Here is an 18,816-nt window from a genome sequence, read left to right on the forward strand (position 1 = left end):
TTTCACAAAACAGATAAATAACGCCCTTGAAGCGCTTAAAACCCTTGAAATGTGAACGGTCCTTCAGACTAATTTTCATACTGCATTTTATGTCAGAGGCGTAGCTTGTTTTTAACGAAACTTAATACTGTATTTTTATATGGTTGCAGCCCGCTCTGGGATTTTGCAGTGAAGGGCAGGTAAGAAATAATAATAATAATAATAATAATAATAATAATAATAATAATAATAATAATAATAATAATAATAATAATAATAAGCAGCAGCAGCAGCAGCAGCAGCAGCTATGACTCGGCGGCTCCCTTCTCCCCGGGCAACGGCTTCCAACGGTTGCGCAAGCGGCCAACCTGAGGGAAGCTTCCTCGGGACGACACGGCCACGCCCCCCGCCCTCCTTTCCCGTTGCCCGGATGGCCACAGCCAACGCATCGCGATCCCAGGCGCGCGTGCGCATGGGCGCGCCAGGGAGGGGTGTGTGAATGTGTGTGTGTGTGTGTGTGTGAGAGAGAGAGAGAGAGAGAGAGAGGCTGCCGGCGTTAGTGGCAGCTCCCTCAGACCGTTGGGAAGGGACCACTGGTTCGGCGGCGGCCTGTGTGGCGACGACCACAATCCTCCCCCTCCCTGCCCGGCTTCTTCTCCCCACATCCACATACGCACCGCCTCCTCCTCCTCCTCTTCCTCGGTTGCCAGGCGAAGCGAGAGGGCGGGTCCGAAGGGGGAGGGACCGGCCCATGGACCAGCCGGGCCTGGAGCCGAGCCCGGAGGAGCTGCCGCCGCCGCCGCCGAGGAAGGCCTGTGGAAATGCGGGCGTAGCGCGGAGGCGCAGCGGCCGTCGCCAGGGCTTCAGCCGGGCCCGGGGCGCCGGGTCTCTCGCCGGAGAGCGCTGAGGGAGGAACTAGCCGGATGCTGCCGCCGCTGCCCAGAGCCTGAGGCGGCGCCTCTTTCCTTTCCTCCCTCTTCCTCGGTCGCCCTCCTCTCTCTCGTCTTTCTCCCCCTGCCTCGCTTCTCTCTCGCTCCCTCAGCCTCGCGGCCTCTCCCTCCTTCCCGCCTGGTGGGCTCGGCCAGCCGCTCCGCTCAGCAGCAGCAGCGGCCGCCGCCACCATGTCGGCCAAGGTGCGGCTGAAGAAGCTGGAGCAGCTGCTGCTGGACGGGCCGCGGCGCAACGAGAGCGTCCTGAGCGTCGAGGCGCTGCTGGACCTCCTGGTCGGCCTCTACACCGAGTGCAGCCGGGACTCGCCGCTCCGCAGGGACAGGCTCGTCTCCGACTTCCTCGAGTGGGGTGAGAGCCGGGGACGCGAGGGGGAACGAGGGGTGGGGGTGCTGTCTTGGGGAGGGATCGCCAGGGCTTGCTCTCGAGGAGCCACGGCGAGGCTCGGGCCCTCAATCTGCTGTTGGGAGCGAAGAAATACGAGGAAATCTCTGGTGGGGGGTTTGGGGTGGGGGCTGGGTGGACCGCCGCACATTTGCTTACGGGAGTTTTCGGCGGAGGGGCAGGTAGCCCCAGACCCACGCAGATGACTTTGTGCAGACCTGTCAGCTGAGGGTTGGGCCCAGGTCTGTTTGGAGAGGACGGGATAGTTTCGGGGCGGGGGGAGGGTAAGGAAGAGAGCAAAGTTTTAAGGAAAGGCGAGTTTTGATCATACCTGGTTGGGAGTTGGAGAATGCTTCCGGGTGCTCGGGGGTGGTTTTTCTTAGGGAGCGGATTGGGAGAGGGATCTGACAGCGATGTGAAGGGACAATGGGCATGGTGCAACAACAGGGCCTGCATGGTGGTTGCATGAAGGAAGTGTTGGCCGGGATTGAGCAGGGAGAGCTGCTGCTCTTGCAGGGCCTAGCCTAGCCCCAGACACAGGTATTGGTGTGGAGGGCGGCATCATAGCCTGTTGATGATTGTTCCATTAGGAGACTCTGGGAATGGTGACAACAATGAGGGTGACGGAATGAGTGTTTAGTGGCGCTTGGCAAGCAGAGGACACATCATATTATAAAGCACGGCATACATAAAGGAAGAGAAAGCTGAGGTGGTATCCAGATTTGGAGTATGTGTGGGGATACTTCCAGATTATTCAGCATAAAATCTTACACATGGGGCTAGGAGCAGCTAAGGGATAAATGTCACCTCTTGGGCTTGCAGTGGGAAATGGGATACAATATTATTAAGGAGATGATGAGTAGCACAAACATAGGTTAGAGCGAGCCTTGAAGTAAGAGGGATCAGTCAGTGAGCTGTCTGGCAATGGGTTTTGTCAGCCTATGAATTTGCTGGTGATGAGGTGAGGAAGTTGGGTGGGGTAGGAAGAGCATTGACTCATGAATAGAAGTAGCAAGGATATGGAAGAAAGATAATGATGCAGATGCAAGATCAGGAACAGGAACTTTGCTGGGGTGTGGAGGGCTGGAGTTGTATAGCGGAATTTTCGAGATATTGAACAATAATGCGTGTTCCAGGTAGAAGCAAGGACTGGCCAAGATCATGGTCAAGGAGGGTCTTTTGAGGAGAATGTTACGTGGTTTGTGAAAATGCATGCTGGTGGCAGTTTGGATAAATATTGTATTGGAAATAATTGATGCTATTACTTAGCAGAAGCAGCTCCCAGCAAGGAAGTACTACTGTTCTGTAGGAGTACAGAAATACAGGCAGAAATATATATATATGGTTCTAAGAAGAAGATTTTCACCTACTGGCTGATAAAGTGGTAGAGTGAGGGAACCTGATTCTATCATAGCAGAGTTGGATGCCATATTGGGAGAGTAAATTCAGGATTAGCCTTCATACTGGTAATCTAGATCAGTGTTTCCCAACCTTTGGTCTCTAGCTGTTTTCGGACTACATTTCCCACCATCCCTGGCCACTGGTACTGCTAGCTAGGGATGATGGGAGTTGTAGTCCAAAAGCAGCTGGAGACCCAAGGTTGGGAAACACTGATCTAGATGAATGATTATCTCCCTTTCCCCAGTTTGGGGAGAAAAAGCCCTCTTGACTGTTGGTTACAGTAAGAGATGCTTTTCCAAATTGGGGAGCAGGAGGATAGCATTTGCCAGCATTCTGGATTGGGAGTTAAGCTGTTGTAGCTAATGGACCTCTTGATATACAGCAGTAGTTTTCAACTTTTCCAGATGTGGGACCCACCTTTCAGTCAAACTGTGCATTTTCTTACCATACTTGTCATATTTGCATGGTGGAAGTGTTCCTGTTGCAGTCCACCTTAAATCAGATCACAATCCAGTAGTGGGTCCCTACCCATCAGTTGAAGGCAAGTCACTTAAAGGTTGAGATCTAACTTTTTGGAGCACAACTTGATGGACTGGATTTCATAGTTGTTGCATTACTAAGTAATTGGTTTACTTATGAGTTTTGAAACGATGTGGGCCTAACTGTGTGTAGACTGGTTGTCTGCAGTTTTGGGCTGCAAGTTGATCTGGAAGCTACACGTCACAAATTCTCCAAGTGGGAAGAGAGTCCACGAATTATGGTGGTCATGTGGTAACTGACCAAGTGATTTCTTTTGTCAGCTGACCTGCCTGGAAGCAATAATGAGCCTGCCTATCAGCAAGGATTAGACAGGAGGGGGGAGATGAAATTCATAAACCCCCTTCTTGGGAAATTCCAGGATATGGTACTGAGGGGGATGCCAGTTCAGAAGTACAGCACCTACAGCTGAGGTGCTGCTGAGAAAACGTATAGATGTTATGGAGAGAAAAAAAGCTTTTGTTTATACACGCTTTCAGATGAGCTTCTGTGTTTTGACACTGTTGTTGCGCTGATACTGTATGTTATTTAACACTAGTTAAAGTGTTTTGCACTAAAAGGAATAAAAAAATGAAGATAAATAAAACTGTACATAGAAAACACAGCAGTGAAATATCCTCGGCTTGGTGCCAGGCTAAGCTTAGCCTGAAATGTCAAGTTAATCCCATGACCTTTCTTAGCCTGTTCTACCTGGAATGGGTGGAGGGAGAGGAAAGGAGAAGCAGGCACTCAAGTTCCACTGTTTCAACAGTATTTCACATCCTATTCTGTCAGATTTGTTAGGGATATGTTTGTGAGTAAATGTTCAATGCACTAAGTCAGTTCTGCACAATCCTCATGGTATTTTTTGCTAACTTTATTTTATTTTTTTAAATTTTATACAGAATACACAATAATTGTGTTTTGTGATCATAGTTTTAAGCATGATGACAGTGAAAAGTGTGCAGCAATTAAACAGACTGAAGCAGGAAAAAAGGACCAAGAATTAATTTTTTTAAGTTACTTTGTAAAAATAATAATAGAAATACAAATCAGCATACTGTTTTTAAATTCTGAACGTTACATTTTCTTGATTCTGAAAGTACTTTGTCTGCTTCTAGATAGGTCCAAAGGAAACTGGAAATGGTTTCAGAGTTTGTTTTTGACCAAGATTTATTGCTAAGGACAACTAAATTCCATTCAGTAAAAAGTTGTCAGGTGGGGAACCAACATTTAAGAGTATTAACGCTCCATTTTGCTTCTTTCAAAAATGATTCCTTTTCTCCCAAATGGTTGTTGTTGTTTTGCTTGGTTTTTGTTGGAAGACTTCTTTTAAAAAGTGTCAGAACTTCCCTAGAAAGAGCTTCATGTAATTTTGGAGAAGTCTTAGTGCTCTAAAATGTGAACAGCTGGCTCTCAATTTCTGTAGGGACCATTGCTCTTTGTTATACATTAACCAACTAAGAGGATTCACTTCCTGGAGTCATCTGTATTGGCGTCAATAATTGCCAACTGAATAATTAAACACTGTCCAGCATCTGCTTTGGAAGCCCACCACATTGATTGCTTGTTTTGTGGCGGAAATATGGTGCACCTCCATCATGAGTTCTGTGTATTTGTGTAAACCAGTTGATGTGGATAAATTGCTGTAATATAGTTTCATGAAGGGAAAAGTGTTCTTTCATGTGCAGGTCATTTTTGTGTACTGGTTGACAGAGGACATTGGCCTGCATATTTCTGGAAGTGAACACCTTTATACTCTGATACCAGCGCAGTAGCTTCCATGTCATCATTGTATGACTGATGAATGTTTTTAAAAAGTAGAAATGATTTACAGCTACTATTTTAAAAGCAGTTACTACAATTCAAAAAGAAGTAACTTAGTGAAAGAAAAATTAGCTAACTGATTTTATTTTATATATGACTTGTTACATCCTAAAGGCTCTGGGATAGTGACATTGGTTAATCAAGAAAATGAATTACACTGATTAAACTCCCATCTTGCCCTACACACATCCTATTCTTGGCCACAAAAAGTATATATGAGTGTGAAAATTAATAATACTTGCATTCTGCTGTGTTTATGTTTGGCACTCCCTTCAGTCAACTGGTGAAATATTGTCAACTGATTGCACACTTTACTGAAATCCAATGCTGTTTTGTAAAGCGCCCAAAAATTCCTAGCCTGATAAGAGGCCAATGGCCTGTGTTTCCCTGCTGGCTGGAGAGTAGGGGAAATCCTCTTTCTACATCAGCATGGAAATGCAGGATGCTGCCTTCTTAGCAGGCAGCTCTTTTTTAAAGTATTCTACAAAACAGGTTGGTCAAGGAGGGACTGGGCTCAGGGATGGGCTTTCCCCACAACTAGCATGGAAACTGAGCCTGACTAGTGGTGGAGAAATGCAAAGAATCTTCCCTCCTTTGCCAGTCCACTCACTTGTCTGTATGGAATTTCTAGTTACTTGTGACTACCAGGCTACTGTTTAAATACAAGGCTGGTTAAATAGCCCATTAAACCAAGAATACTATTCTGTCAGTACATCTTAATTTTTTGTTTGTTTGATCGTGTCAGCAAAGAGAGGAGAGTTCTTTGTCTTCTAACCTGCAGCAGTCTGGGGCAGATCTAGCAGCATAACAAAGCTTCTACTTGCCTCCTGCTATTCCCACAGTAATCTCTGAACAGAAGCATAAGGGCTGCCTAGGACCACCCATGACTCCATCTTCCTTGCTGCAGGAACCATGGAGTTCCCTTTTTTATAGACTGACTATCTGCACTGTAAAGTTCCTTGTGAAGCATTTAGAAAGGCTGCAGTTATTGAAAGAATTGGAAGTATTCATTTGTTTTATTTGTATGCCGCTTTTCCACACACAAAAATCATGTTCTAGTGTGTAGTTAATTAACACTGTCCTGAACTCTTGCATTGGTGCAACATCCTGATTCAATTCTGATGTGGGCAGTGACCCATATTGTGACCCTTAGCACCGATTTCTACCCACATTTGCCTTGTTTAGCAGACTATAGCATCAGAGTGAAAGTAGTTTTTTTAAAGTAATTGAAATGCATGTGTGAACCACCATCTGGTGCTATACAGGATAACTGGATGTGTTTAAAGCCCATTACAAAAAAGTACATTTCAAACCATTATCCTAATACCTAAACAGAAATTTCTGTTAAAGGCCCAAGTTATTTCTGTGACTTGCCATCTCCCATTAGGCTACTAGTGCTTATAAGGAAACAACAAGAAAATTCCTAGTTGTTGAACATCCTGAAATTTGTCAACACTCTGCTATGCAACTATTAGTGACAGGCCACAAACCCTTAGCAAAGCTCTTTGGTCTTTTTAGAAGAAATACCTTATTGATAACCTATTACTTCACCTATTAAATGGTACATATAGTTTTAGTTTCACTCTGGCAGAGTTAGCAAATAGTTGAACATTAATTCAGATGGTTGATGCCAGCGACCAAGATACTTCAAATAGTGAAGCGCTATAGCTTAGTGGAAGAGTTACATACTTTGCATTTAGAAGATTTCAGTTCCAGTCCTTGGTATGCTACAACTGAAGGGTTATCAGGATTGGGAATTATTCCTGCCTCAGACCTTGGAGAGCTGCTGCCAGTTGGACTAGTCAATATTGGACTAAATGAATGGTCTGATTCAATACTGGACAACTTCGTATGTTCAGGTGTATGACTAGCAACAGCTATTTTTATTAGTTCAGAGAAGCAGAATGTAGATATCAATTGTTGCTCTGAATTTGTTAGTTGAGGTTAGAATTGCTTTTGTAGTTTCATGAAAATCTGCTCTGGGAGATTGGGACAGGGGCCCTCTGGAATAGCATGGGAGGTGGCTGCAAGGGAAAAAAGGAAACTGGCAAAAATTATTCCCTCCCCTTCTGCCAGCTGGAGCCTTTTCTGTGTTGGAGTCCCTTATGTGAATGGAAGGCACCTTTCCTTTTGCAGAAAGGTAGCTTGGGTTCCAAGCCAGTGCATATTGGAACAGGTGGTAGCACAAAAAAAAAGATGAGTAAACTGGTGCTTGGTTTTATAAACTATTACATGATTTGAGTGTGTATTATTTTCATGTTGAAGATTTGAGTAGCCTCTACATGCACACAGAACTCGGAGCTCTTCTGTGTAAGTTAAAATATAGAGCATGAAGTGCTTTGGGGAAGGACAGTCCCTAAGCACAGTTTGATTCTACGTTCTTACTCTGCAAGGGTTGACTCGAAGGCATGAAAATGTTTCATTTTCCCATCTGAGTGTATTGGAGCATGGAAGTTGAGGTGGGGTGGAATGGCATACACATGAATGGGGATGGCAGAAGGACAGAAAATAGTTTGATGAGATGGGTTATCTGCACTTTCATTATTTGGAGGATACAGTTAAGTGTAGCATCATTATTTAACATCTGTCCAGCACAGAAAGTTCAACTGCTATTTAAGCCATTTAAGAGAATTTGGAAATCTACAGCAACATATCTGTTTAGTACTTGAAGATTTCTTGTTTGAAACTCTGACCCACAGAAAGCAAGAAAAGACAAAGTATGTTGGGGTTTTATAGGTGTCATATACATTGGCCTGTTTAGATGCTGCATTCTGATTGTCCAAACCATGATTTGGAAGATTGGGAGTACCCTACGTGCCTTCCTGCTCCATCGTTTTCCTCCTTCCCTCTCACAATACAGTTCATTTGCACACAGTGCTAAACAAGACCATGGCATAGTATGAGGGTTCAGTGTGAGGACAGCATGGCTGCTGTGCTTCTCTCCCTGTCTTCCTTTTGCTGTGATTCAAGCCATGGTTTGTCACTTGGCATTTTGTCTACTCCCGGGCTTATAGTTGGACTTTCTCTGGACAAACCATGAACCGTAAACCTAAGAACAAAGCTTGTTTGCAGCTGATGGCTTGTCTGGAGTGAGACAGACCATAAGCCTGTGTTTGGATGAACTGCTAAGCCAAATTGTAGCTGAACACACAGCTGTGCAACAGGAGATAGCAACAGAAGCAGCAGCAGGACTGGAAGAGGAGCAAAGTGATCGTGATCTCCTGTTTTTGAGCTTGCATGTTCACAGCAAGTCATAGTTCCGCTTCACTTTTTGTGAAGCTCAGATTTTTCTCCTTCATTTCCTCTAATTGAGGCTTGTTGTGATGTCCAAATGAGATTATGGTTAGTGCTAACCGTCAAACCATAGCTTGCAAGCTCATTTCATGCCATAGTTTCAAATTATGGTCTGGAGGCTTATGTTAATAGTAGTTTTTTTTAAAAGGTAGCAATTTGAGGCCATTTTGGCTTGCTTTCCTACACAAAATGTACTCAGAAATGGCAAACCAAAATAATCTATTGTTTCTAGGAATATTATTATAATACACACCCAATTTAAAAATGGTACGAACAGAAACAAAGCTAACTTTTAAAGCACTTGGAACAGGTAAAAATAGAAAACTTTCACATCAAATGTCTGTCTAAATAAAGAAGCTTTCACAGCCCACCTAAAACTGGGAAGAGAGGAGCCCTATAAGAGTTCTCCAGGAAGAGTTGTGGTGCCATCACTGAGAAGGTCCTGTCCTCAGTTTTGTCCAGTTCATGGGATAGAGAGCAGGCCATCTTTAAGATTTGGGTAGGTTGGTTCAGATAGGTGAAGGCAGTTCTTGGGGGTAAACTTATTCTGGATCATGAAGGTGGTTAAAAAATGAGTACCAGCACTTTAGATTGAGCTCTGAAAAGTATAAGTAACTGTGGACACAGAGTCGTCACACTATAATCTGATTGTTGAGCATGACCCAGGATTTTGGCAGCTGTGTTTTATGCAAGTTGTTGTTACTGATCTAGGCAGCCATAGGTAGAAAGCACTGCAGTAGTCCAGTCTGTTTACAACTAAGAGTATGAGTTACAGAGCCCAGGTCCATTTATTTCAAGTAACTGTCAGTAAATTGCTTGAAACAGAAAGTAAGTACATAGCCATAAAAGATTCAACCATCAACATGCAACATAAACATATAAACAAAGCTTACATAATAGTTGGTGTAAAATGAGGCTGGGGCTGTCATTTCCAGCTTACACCATCTTATGGTGGTTCTCCCACTTACAGCACTTATGCTTGGATGACTGGGGTGATCGTAATGCATAGCAATATATGGAAACTTTTATTAATTTTATTAATATAATTAAATTTATATACCACCTTTATCTTCAAAGGATTTCAAGGTGGTGTACATGATTCTCCTCCTTCCCATTTCATCCTCACAACAACCCTGTGTGATAGGTTAAGCTTAGAAATGGTGACTGACCTTAGAAGTGAACTTCATGGCTGGGTAGGGATTGAAACCCTGCAGGACAAGAGGAGGGTGACCTTGGTCCCCAGCTTCTCCATAGCTATTGACAACATAGACCATGGACTGGGAATTGGAGGCATGGTGCTACAGTGGTTCCAGTCCTATTTCCATGGCCAAGTTCAGACAGTGCCATTGGGAAAGTGCTTTTGGGTCCTCTGTCGGTTTTGCTATGGGATTCGGAAGAGCACTATTTTATCTCCAGTGCAATGTAATATCTTTTTGAAACTCCTGGAGGCAGTCATTAGGAGATTTGGGGCAAAGTGCCATCAGTATTTCCCGTGACTGAGAAATTACCTTTTTACTTAATATGTTGGACGATACTTATTTACATGCATCAATGTAGTTATTATCTTCACATAATTATTCAAACTTTATGTCATAAGTTGCTGAGACAATTTTGATGGTGGTATATAAATGTGAACAAAATGCTAAAATCATCATCATTAGAAATGGTTGCTTCCATGTCTTGTGGAAATCTATCATTCTTGTAATAGGAACCAGTGAAAGCACAGCAGCACATAACCATGGTAGATTTAGCTGGTGTTGTCCATAAGGAAGGAAATCCCTAGACTAAAGTAGTGAGAAAGGGAGACTATTAAGATAGTGTTTGGAGCATCTTAAACTAATGCCTGATAAAGCTCAGAATACCAATCACATAACTTTGATATCATTATACATTTAATTTTAAATCATATGTTAAAGTTCTAATTATAAATATTTGTGTTGGATTTTTACATAAAACATAATCACTATCATTATTATTATTATTACTATTATTATTATTTCTATACTGCCCTTCATCCAAAGATCATGGGGCGGTTTACAATATAAAAACAAAAAATATATACAAACCATAATAACAAACAAAAATAATGCCCACCTGTATTATTATTTATTAAATTTCAGTTCTGAAGTTTGCAAAACTCTTTTCCAAGGAAATGTTTTATGCTGATTCATACATTGGATCATGCTGGAAGGTTCAACACAAGCAATAGGAAGTCACACAGAGTGTAGTTAAACTATAGAATTTACTACTACAAGATGTACAGTGGTGCCTCGCAAGACGAAATTAATTCATTCCACGAGTCTTTTCGTCTTGCGATGTTTTTCGTCTTGCGAAGCACGGTCCGTCGCAACTGCGCCTCTTCAAGCGGCTTTAAGAAAAAAGTGAACAAACTCGCAAGACGTTTTCGTCTTGCGAAGCAAGCCCATAGGGAAAATCGTCTAGCGAAGCAACGCAAAAACCGAAAAACCCTTTCGTCTAGCGAGTTTTTCGTCTTGCGAGGCATTCGTCTTGCGGGGCAGCACTGTAGTGATGGTCACCAGCTTGGATGCCTTTAAAAGCCGATGGAAACATGAAGCTGCAAAATCCTTTCTTGTGGAAACTTACTGTTAGTCTATATTTCACATTTATTTTTTATTTTATTGCTGTGATATTTGCAAAATGTGTGTGTGGGTGATTTCAGATTGGTGAGCTGTTTATAAAGGAATATTTCTCCTCTGATTGCAAGAGACTTTCAACAGTGAAGTGTTAAAATGTATAAACAGTTAAATAAGAAGTAGGTCACACAATGAGAATAAACAGATGATTGAACACTATTCTTTCTTCTTCTGATATGATTAAATTATCACAAGCAAGAGCACATGATCAAATGTCTTATATCTGATTAATGTCAATTTTTTATGTACAGTGAGGTTATTCCTATAATGAAGCGCTGCTTCAAAATATACTGGGAGTATATTAATAAAATTACACATACACACTGGAATGCACAGAATATCCTTTCAGCAAATGAAAATAACTGAGAATGGTGAAGGGAGTCTGCTTGTAAATTTGTTCTTCTTCCCACTCCCATCTCCCGTATGGTTCTGGTGAGCCCCCCAACTCTCTGTAGCAGCTTTACAGGGGCATGAGGTTGTGGGGAGGAACTGATGAAAATACTTCCCCTTACGCTTTCAGGAGGATTGTCCCACTCATGGAACTCTGGATCTTAACCACCATCAATAAAGCAGAACTTAGATTTTTCTCTGTGTATAGGCAAAGGTTGAGTTATATGTCAAAAGACTAGAAGTGTAAATAAAAGTATTTGCTTCATTTTTCCTTGTATTTTGCTAATTCCTCTTGGAAAATAGCAGTGATTACCGATTCTGTGAAGAAATCAATGATACAGTTTGCTATAATGATCATGTTCAGATAGCTACACCTATTTCTTGCTAGCAACAGCTATAATTTAAAAAGGCATTTTCATACTGCTTAGTTAGATGTAATTCTTAGTTAAATGTAAAGCTCAGGATTACATTTAACTAAGAATTACGGTACCTTTGTGGTCGTGTGCCACATGGCCAGCTTAACATTTAAATTGCATACCCGGTTACTGTCTAGTGTGCTACACTGCAAATGCAGGTGAGGCAATCCAGTTTAAATGAGATGATAGGTACATTGAATGTTGCACAAGTACATTTCCCCCTATGTAATAATTTTCATATATATTCATATGTGTTTTTTGTGAGTATGCCCTATCTCATGTTTCCGTTAGGCTTGAAAAACTGTTCCTTACATTTTTCCCAAGAGTGTAAGGTGGTTATTCTGGAAGAAATAGGTCTTAGATCATTGAAAAATGACTCTTGATGGGTCACAAGAGCTTTTAAAAAAGAGTCTAGTTCAGATAGCAATATCTTGTACTGCAATACAGAAATAAAGGAGTAATGTACTCTCCTAGACAACGTGTTATAATTTAGAACTGATCAACTTATTTAAAATACAGACGTGTTTTAAGTGCCATTGTACTTGTTCTATTTTTACTGTGGAACTGGACATTTTTGAGGCAGCACAATAGTCTTAATGCCACGTTTGCCTTAATAAGTTAATTTATTTATTTATTTTACAGTTCATAGATGGGATGGGTGCAGCGTAACCTGTCATGCTGGAACTTGCAGGAGTGTTTGTTGCTGTGCCCTTCTTGTTCTTTCTTCTTTGTGTGCTTGGAGCAAGAGTATAAAACAGCAGCCAGCACCCTTCGTTTTCATTCTGCTGTTCAGTTGGATTCAATTATTCAGCTTTATAATATCTTGACGTTGCTAAAAGTGCTTGGCTGCTCCTACATAAAAGAGTCTATCCATTTTGATGCCACTTTCAACATTTTGGATTTTTAAAATACAGTAGCTGTAAACCCACCCTCGGACCTTATAGTGAAGGGCAGTTGAGAAAATGAATTATTATTATTATTATTATTATTAATAATAATAAAATAAGAATAAGAATAAGTAATAATAACCGATCATTTGGTAGATTGCACACATTAAGTTTCTTTCTGGTTAGTTATTTTAGGACAGTGAACCTGTTTTTTAAGAATCTCTCCTGCTGCTTACATTCCAAAAAGTCAGTTCCATTTTTTAATACTGTAAATCTCCAAAATTGCATGCACTTTCACTCCGCAGGTGCCAGTGTTAAGTGCATAGGTGTGTTTAAGACCTGCAAAATATATGTTAAAATGAAAGCCCTGAGAAGAAATGCATTAGGTCTCTGGGGCTGCTGCAAAAATGCTCATCTGGTGAAGACTGAAGTGGGTGACAGCTGGTAGAAGATAATGGATTATTTCTTGGTTGGGGGAAGAGGAGTGGATGCATCCTCCCTCACAGCCTCTTGAAATCCTTGTGGATGGATACTCTTCCTGGTTTTTGAGTGAGAAAGATGAAAAATTGTACAATGTTCACTTTAAAGCTTCTTTACATATAAGGAATGTAGACACAATAATATATTCACTAGATCAAGCATGTCCACCTCTATAGAGACTGCAATCTACTCCCATTATAATAAAACTGGCAATGATCTACCATAGTTTTTTGGAGTTGTTGAGCAAGTGGAAATAGCACCAGTGGCGGGACGCCGAGATCGCTAAGGAGCAACCGGGCACACCACAACCAGTGTGGTGTAGTGGTTAAGAGCGGTAGTCTCGTAATCTGGGGAACCGGGTTCGCGTCTCCGCTCCTCCACATGCAGCTGCCGGGTGACCTTGGGCCAGTCACACTTCTCTGAAGTCTCTCAGCCCCACTCACCTCACAGAGTGCTTGTTGTGGGGGAGGAAGGTAAAGGAGAATGTTAGCCGCTTTGAGACTCCTTAAAGGGAGTGAAAGGTGGGATATCAAATGCAAACTCCTCTTCTACTCCTGTGATCGACCTGCGGAACCATGGGGATCTACCTGTCAATCGCGTTTGGACATTGCTGCACTAGATATAACAATTTGTAGAATAAATTGAATTAATTCTACTCTAATAATATATACTGTCTAGGAATAGTTTTTTGTCTACATTGAGCTTGGGTTGCTATATTTTAAAAAATGAAAATCCGGACACACAAGTTGTTGAGCAAAATTTCAAATAAATAAATATAAGTTTTTATTGTATTTTTAGGAAATTTGGCAAAAAGTGACAAGACTTCCAATATGGACTGCCATACGCCCAGGTTTCCCCCGGACATTTTAACCAATTTTTGAAAATTTCGCCTGAATTCAATTTTTGCCAGACGAAACCTGTCTTTGTCCAGGGAATTCCAGATGTATGGCAGCCCTACATTGAGCCCTCTATAACATACAGTGGTACCTCAGGTTAAGTACTTAATTCGTTCCGGAAGTCCGTACTTAACCTGAAATTGTTGTTAACCTGAAGCAGCACTTTAGCTAATGGGGCCTCCTGCTGCTGCCGCGCCGCTGGAGCACGATTTCTGTTCTCATCCTGAAGCAAAGTTCTTAACCTGAAGCATGATATTTCTGGGTTAGCGGAGTCTGTAACCTGAAGCATATGTTGCTATCAACTTAACACCTGGTTCCCCCCTTCCAAATGCAAAATAATCTTTTTTTATGTACTTGTGAGTCCCTGCCCACAAGAAATGCTAGGAAAAGCTTGGTCAAACTAGAGTACTATTTGAATGGACAAGGGAGAAGCACTTTGTACATGGACAGGAACATAGGAAGTTGTAAGCTGACTATTGGTCCTTCTTGCCGTTATTCTTTATGTTTTAGTCTGGAGTTTTTCCCTAGCCCTACTTGGAAATGCTAGAGGTCAAACCTGGGACCTTCTCCATGCAGAGCAATGATCTATCACTGAGCTGCACCCAAATGAGTATCTGTATCGCCGTAGGAAGGCAGGAAAGACTAGTTACCTAATCCACACATTTTTAGAGTAACTGAGCAGTAATCTTAAGCATTAGTTTCATGGCTCTCTTGCTGCATTTTCCTAAACCCAATTTAATGTGAAAAGTTTTCTGGAACATGCAGCTAGGAACTTAGGAATGGCTCAGCTATATTCAAGTTCTGTAGAGCTTTTCTAGGAATGATGTGTATACTAAGAACAAGTGTTAGGGCAAATCTGTGATGCTCTAAAGAGACTAGTGCACAAACACACATGCAAATAATGTTGAATCCCACAAAGTCTTGCTGCCTTCTGATCATTGTGGAGAAGGAATTGTGGAAAACAAAAGAGGACAAGGGAAAATGTTGCTTCTCTCTTTCTCTGTGTATGTAAATTTGAAATAGATTAATCATGTAATTGTACCCCATTGCAATTCAATTAAAATCCAGCTGCATCCAGAACTTGTGAACTCTCATAATTTTGCTGGCTTAATCCCAGCTGCTAAAAACCTGCTGAAATAGAAAAGTCTCATAATGCTTCCTGAAAATATTTGAACTTTGGCAATGTTCCCAAAAGAGGTGTGTTACAGAATAGTCCCTGAATCCCCTTCTCTGTCCATTCGAAGGACTAGCGAAAACAGAATATTCTCCATTTGTTACCCATTGTTAAGAGATCAGGAGTATTCCTTACCTCTTTTGGCTTAACCATGGCTTGTTGCTAATCATGAATTCCCTCTTAACCAAGGTTTGCAGAACAGCTTCAGATAAGTTTTCCTTTCTTCTGATTTCACAAGCAACAACAGCAATAGTATTTCTAAGCTGGGTGGTAGATAGCTTCATCTTCTGATAATTTAGCAAGTCTTTCAGCCACTTTCTGTGGCTCTTGCACATTGTAGTGAAATGTGTTGGAGTTGCCATCACTTTTTCTTTTTAAATACAGTGCTTACTTGAGCCCTCATCAGGAGAAGGGCAACTTGTAGAGTAAATGCATGCATCACAGGGCCCTGTAAAGAGTTATGCTTAGCTCCACATTATTACTATTTTTAATTGCATTTTCACAAGAACCAAGACCCCTTAAGCAATTCTGAATAATTTGTTCAGGATACTTTTCTGTTCAAAATGAACGTCATTGTCTTACATTGTGAGTTCCCATTACAGTTCACTTTACAATAGAGAGTCTCTCTAGTTTGTGCCAGTTGTGGTTTTATTTTCTCATTGTTTCTGCTAGCCAGGAATAAAAACCAAATGTAAAAAGGTTGTCTTGTTTAGCTAATCCCCTTGTATACTTACTATAATGTGTATTTTTTTTAAAAAAAAATGGTGGATGGTCAGTACTTGATATTCTGAAACATCATTTGTATTCCATGAAATCTTTTTATTTCCGGTGCCTGACTCTCTCTGTTAATCCCACTGCTAAAAGGAGTTGCACTAGGTCCTTATGTTATACTTTAGCTGTTGCATCATCAAAGAATGCCAACACTGGAATAGGGAGAATTATTTCCTGAACAATCTCAGACAATCCTGCAAAGACTTGAACCTGAAAAATCAGTACATGTTCACAGATGTAGCAATATTCCCATAATGTTACATCTCTTCCAGCACATACGGCCTGGAGGACGTACTGTAATATGTTAGCTTCTGCAGGGTACTAATGCAGGTTCAAAAAATTGCAAGGTTATTTATGAATGTAGGAGCAGAGTAAAAGCCTTTAACAGTTGTTAAGAATTGGGAAAGGGCTCAGTTGTGCAGCATTTGACTTGTATGCAGAATGTCCCAGGTTGAATATCCTCTTGATTAAAACCCTGGAGAGCCACTGCCAGTCAGTGTCAACAATAATGAGCTGGTTGGGCCAATGGTCCAAGCTCAATATAAGGCAGTTTCCTATATTCCTGATGCCTGAGTCCGACAGATGGTGGAATGGAAAAGGATGCTCACAAACAAAGCAGGTTAATATCAGAAAACTACGGTGATTCCAAAGGATTGAGAGAAGGGTGTGAGATTGATTTGAAGATAGATATTGTCAAACTGAGGTGGGACAAATGGAACTATTAGAAGAAGATCCCACATGGTTGTACAGTTAGTGATTTCATGATTTCCTGTCCTGCTTTTTCACTCAGTGGAGCAATTAAGAAGGCTAATGTTATCAAAAGAACATAAAATTACAATAATAAGGTTCAAATGCACAACAAAAGCACCAGCTATCAAACCAAAGCACCAGGGGGAGAAAAGATCACACAGATATGAGCTGAAAAGCACACACACAAAGATTGTACTTCTGAGTGAGGTGAGACACAGCAGGCCTTCTCTCGTCTGTGGTACAGGAGCTGACAGTCCTTTAGGTCAGAGGTTTTCAGCCTTTTTGAGTCTATGGCTCCCTTGACCATCTACATTCTTCAGCACCCTGTGGGGCTCAGGAGCCCACTTATGTCACCCCTTGCCTGCAAAGCTGGCAGCCTTTCAATCTTTTTCAAACGCCCTCCCTTGTGGAGTGTTCCCTCAGCCTCCTCTCCTCTCCCCTCTCCTTGGGAGTCCTCTGGGCCTCCTCCCCAAAGAAAGGTGTCTCCTCCCTGCCCCACAGGGGCCTGGGAGGCACCCCCTGGACAGCCCCAGAGGCACCATTCACCTGCGGAGCCTGTAGCCAGGGCTGCTGCAGCAAACAGCTGTGTAAGCCTTAGGGTGGCAGAGATACAAGAGGGCAGCAGAGGAGGGAGGGAAGGAAAGAGGGACAGAGGCCATTGTTGTCCGTGACACCCCTGACCATCATTTAAGGTACTCCAGGGTGCCACGGCACGCTGGTTGAAAACCACTGATTTAGGTGCTCCCAGGCCTATTTTGTACCTGTTGCTTCTAGCAGAGTCTTTTGTATTATGGCTGTTGCCTTGTATGGTAGGGCAGCAATTTATACACATTTAACTTACGCACATTCAGCTTTATGTGCGTGGCAAAAAAAACAAACGTAAAAAATTGGAAAGGGGGCCAGAGTTCCAGGAAAAATGACTTTGACAACCCCACTGGCATTGAGCCCGATGTATTTTGACTATATGCCATTTTGGCTTTAGGCGCAATCCCCAGAATGTAACCCCTACATAATTTGCCATCAATTTATTAATTGCCTTCTGCACAATTGTCTTAAGGCAATGTACAATAAAAACAGCAACATTTCTTAAGGGTAGGCTAGCATGAAAAGCCAGAGAATGGTGGACAAACAAGCACGCTCAGAAAGGGACACCACCCTTGTAGAACTTGCAGTTTGCTAAACAAATAAACAAAAAGTCTTGTAAAACTCTTTTTTTGGCCAACGTTCATCAGAAATGTAAAAGTCCTCAATTGGAGTCTTTGGATAGCTTTCATCACTGCAAGTATTACAGCTAATAGCAGCAATGAGTGCCTCTCATGTGTCTTCATGGATTTTTGCCCAAGGCACAGGTTTGACTTTCACAAACCTTTCAGTTAGAATTCTGTCTAAGGAAATGAAACAGGGTGTGGGACAGAGTTGAAGATGGCTGGTTGTATATTGCCGTTTATTAAGAGAAAGTACGGTGAACAGAAAGGTGTGCCACACCTATGTGTTCTCTGATCATTGCTCTTTGGTAGTTATCTTTAGTAGGAAATAAGTTCTGTATAAATCTTTAGACTGTGTCCCAACAGTAAACACAAAACTGCTTTTACTTTCAGCAAGCATTCTATAGAAAACTTCTCCTTTAAGGAGGATTATTCTCAAATCTCATTGACTTCTAGTTTCAGATTTATCATGCTGTGTTACTGACTTGTAAGCATAAAGTACCCACCTGTTCAGAAACTCAGTTATATTTATAGCACAGGACAGTGGTATTGTAATTCCCAACTACTGTACTATAGAAAATCTGTTTAGCAATTATTTAGTTCTTTCCCCTCTTTTACAAAAAGTACCGTATTTTTCGCCCCATAAGACGCACTTTTTCCCCTCCAAAAATGAAGGGAAAATCTGGGTGCGTCTTATGGGGCGAATGCAGGCTTTCGCTGAAGCTTGAAGAGCGAGAGGGGTCGGTGCGCACCGACCCCTCTCGCTCTCCAGGCTTCAGGAAGATATCCGCCGCCCAGGCAGCCCTGTGGGAGGTCCCACAGGGTTGCCTAGGCTGTGGATAGC

General features: G+C 42.1%; 1 protein-coding gene across 6 annotated transcripts in view; it reads left to right on the forward strand.

The window, feature by feature from the left end:
- Window positions 1-478: 478 nt before the first annotated feature.
- Window positions 479-18,816, forward strand: part of CDC42BPB (CDC42 binding protein kinase beta) — a 98,320-nt gene continuing 79,982 nt past the window's right edge. For 5 of the 6 annotated variants that reach the window (XM_081191000.1, XM_081191001.1, XM_081191003.1 and 2 more), the window contains exon 1: window positions 479-1,278. In XM_081191000.1, the coding sequence (XP_081047126.1) occupies window positions 1,101-1,278 (178 nt within the window). In that variant the 5' untranslated portion in view covers window positions 479-1,100. The remainder of the gene's footprint in view (window positions 1,279-18,816) is intronic. The other variant, XM_081191002.1, reaches the window with a different exon arrangement.

This window comes from Podarcis bocagei, assembly GCF_964188305.1.
Source record: "Podarcis bocagei genome assembly, chromosome: 1".
Lineage (NCBI taxonomy): Eukaryota > Metazoa > Chordata > Lepidosauria > Squamata > Lacertidae > Podarcis > Podarcis bocagei.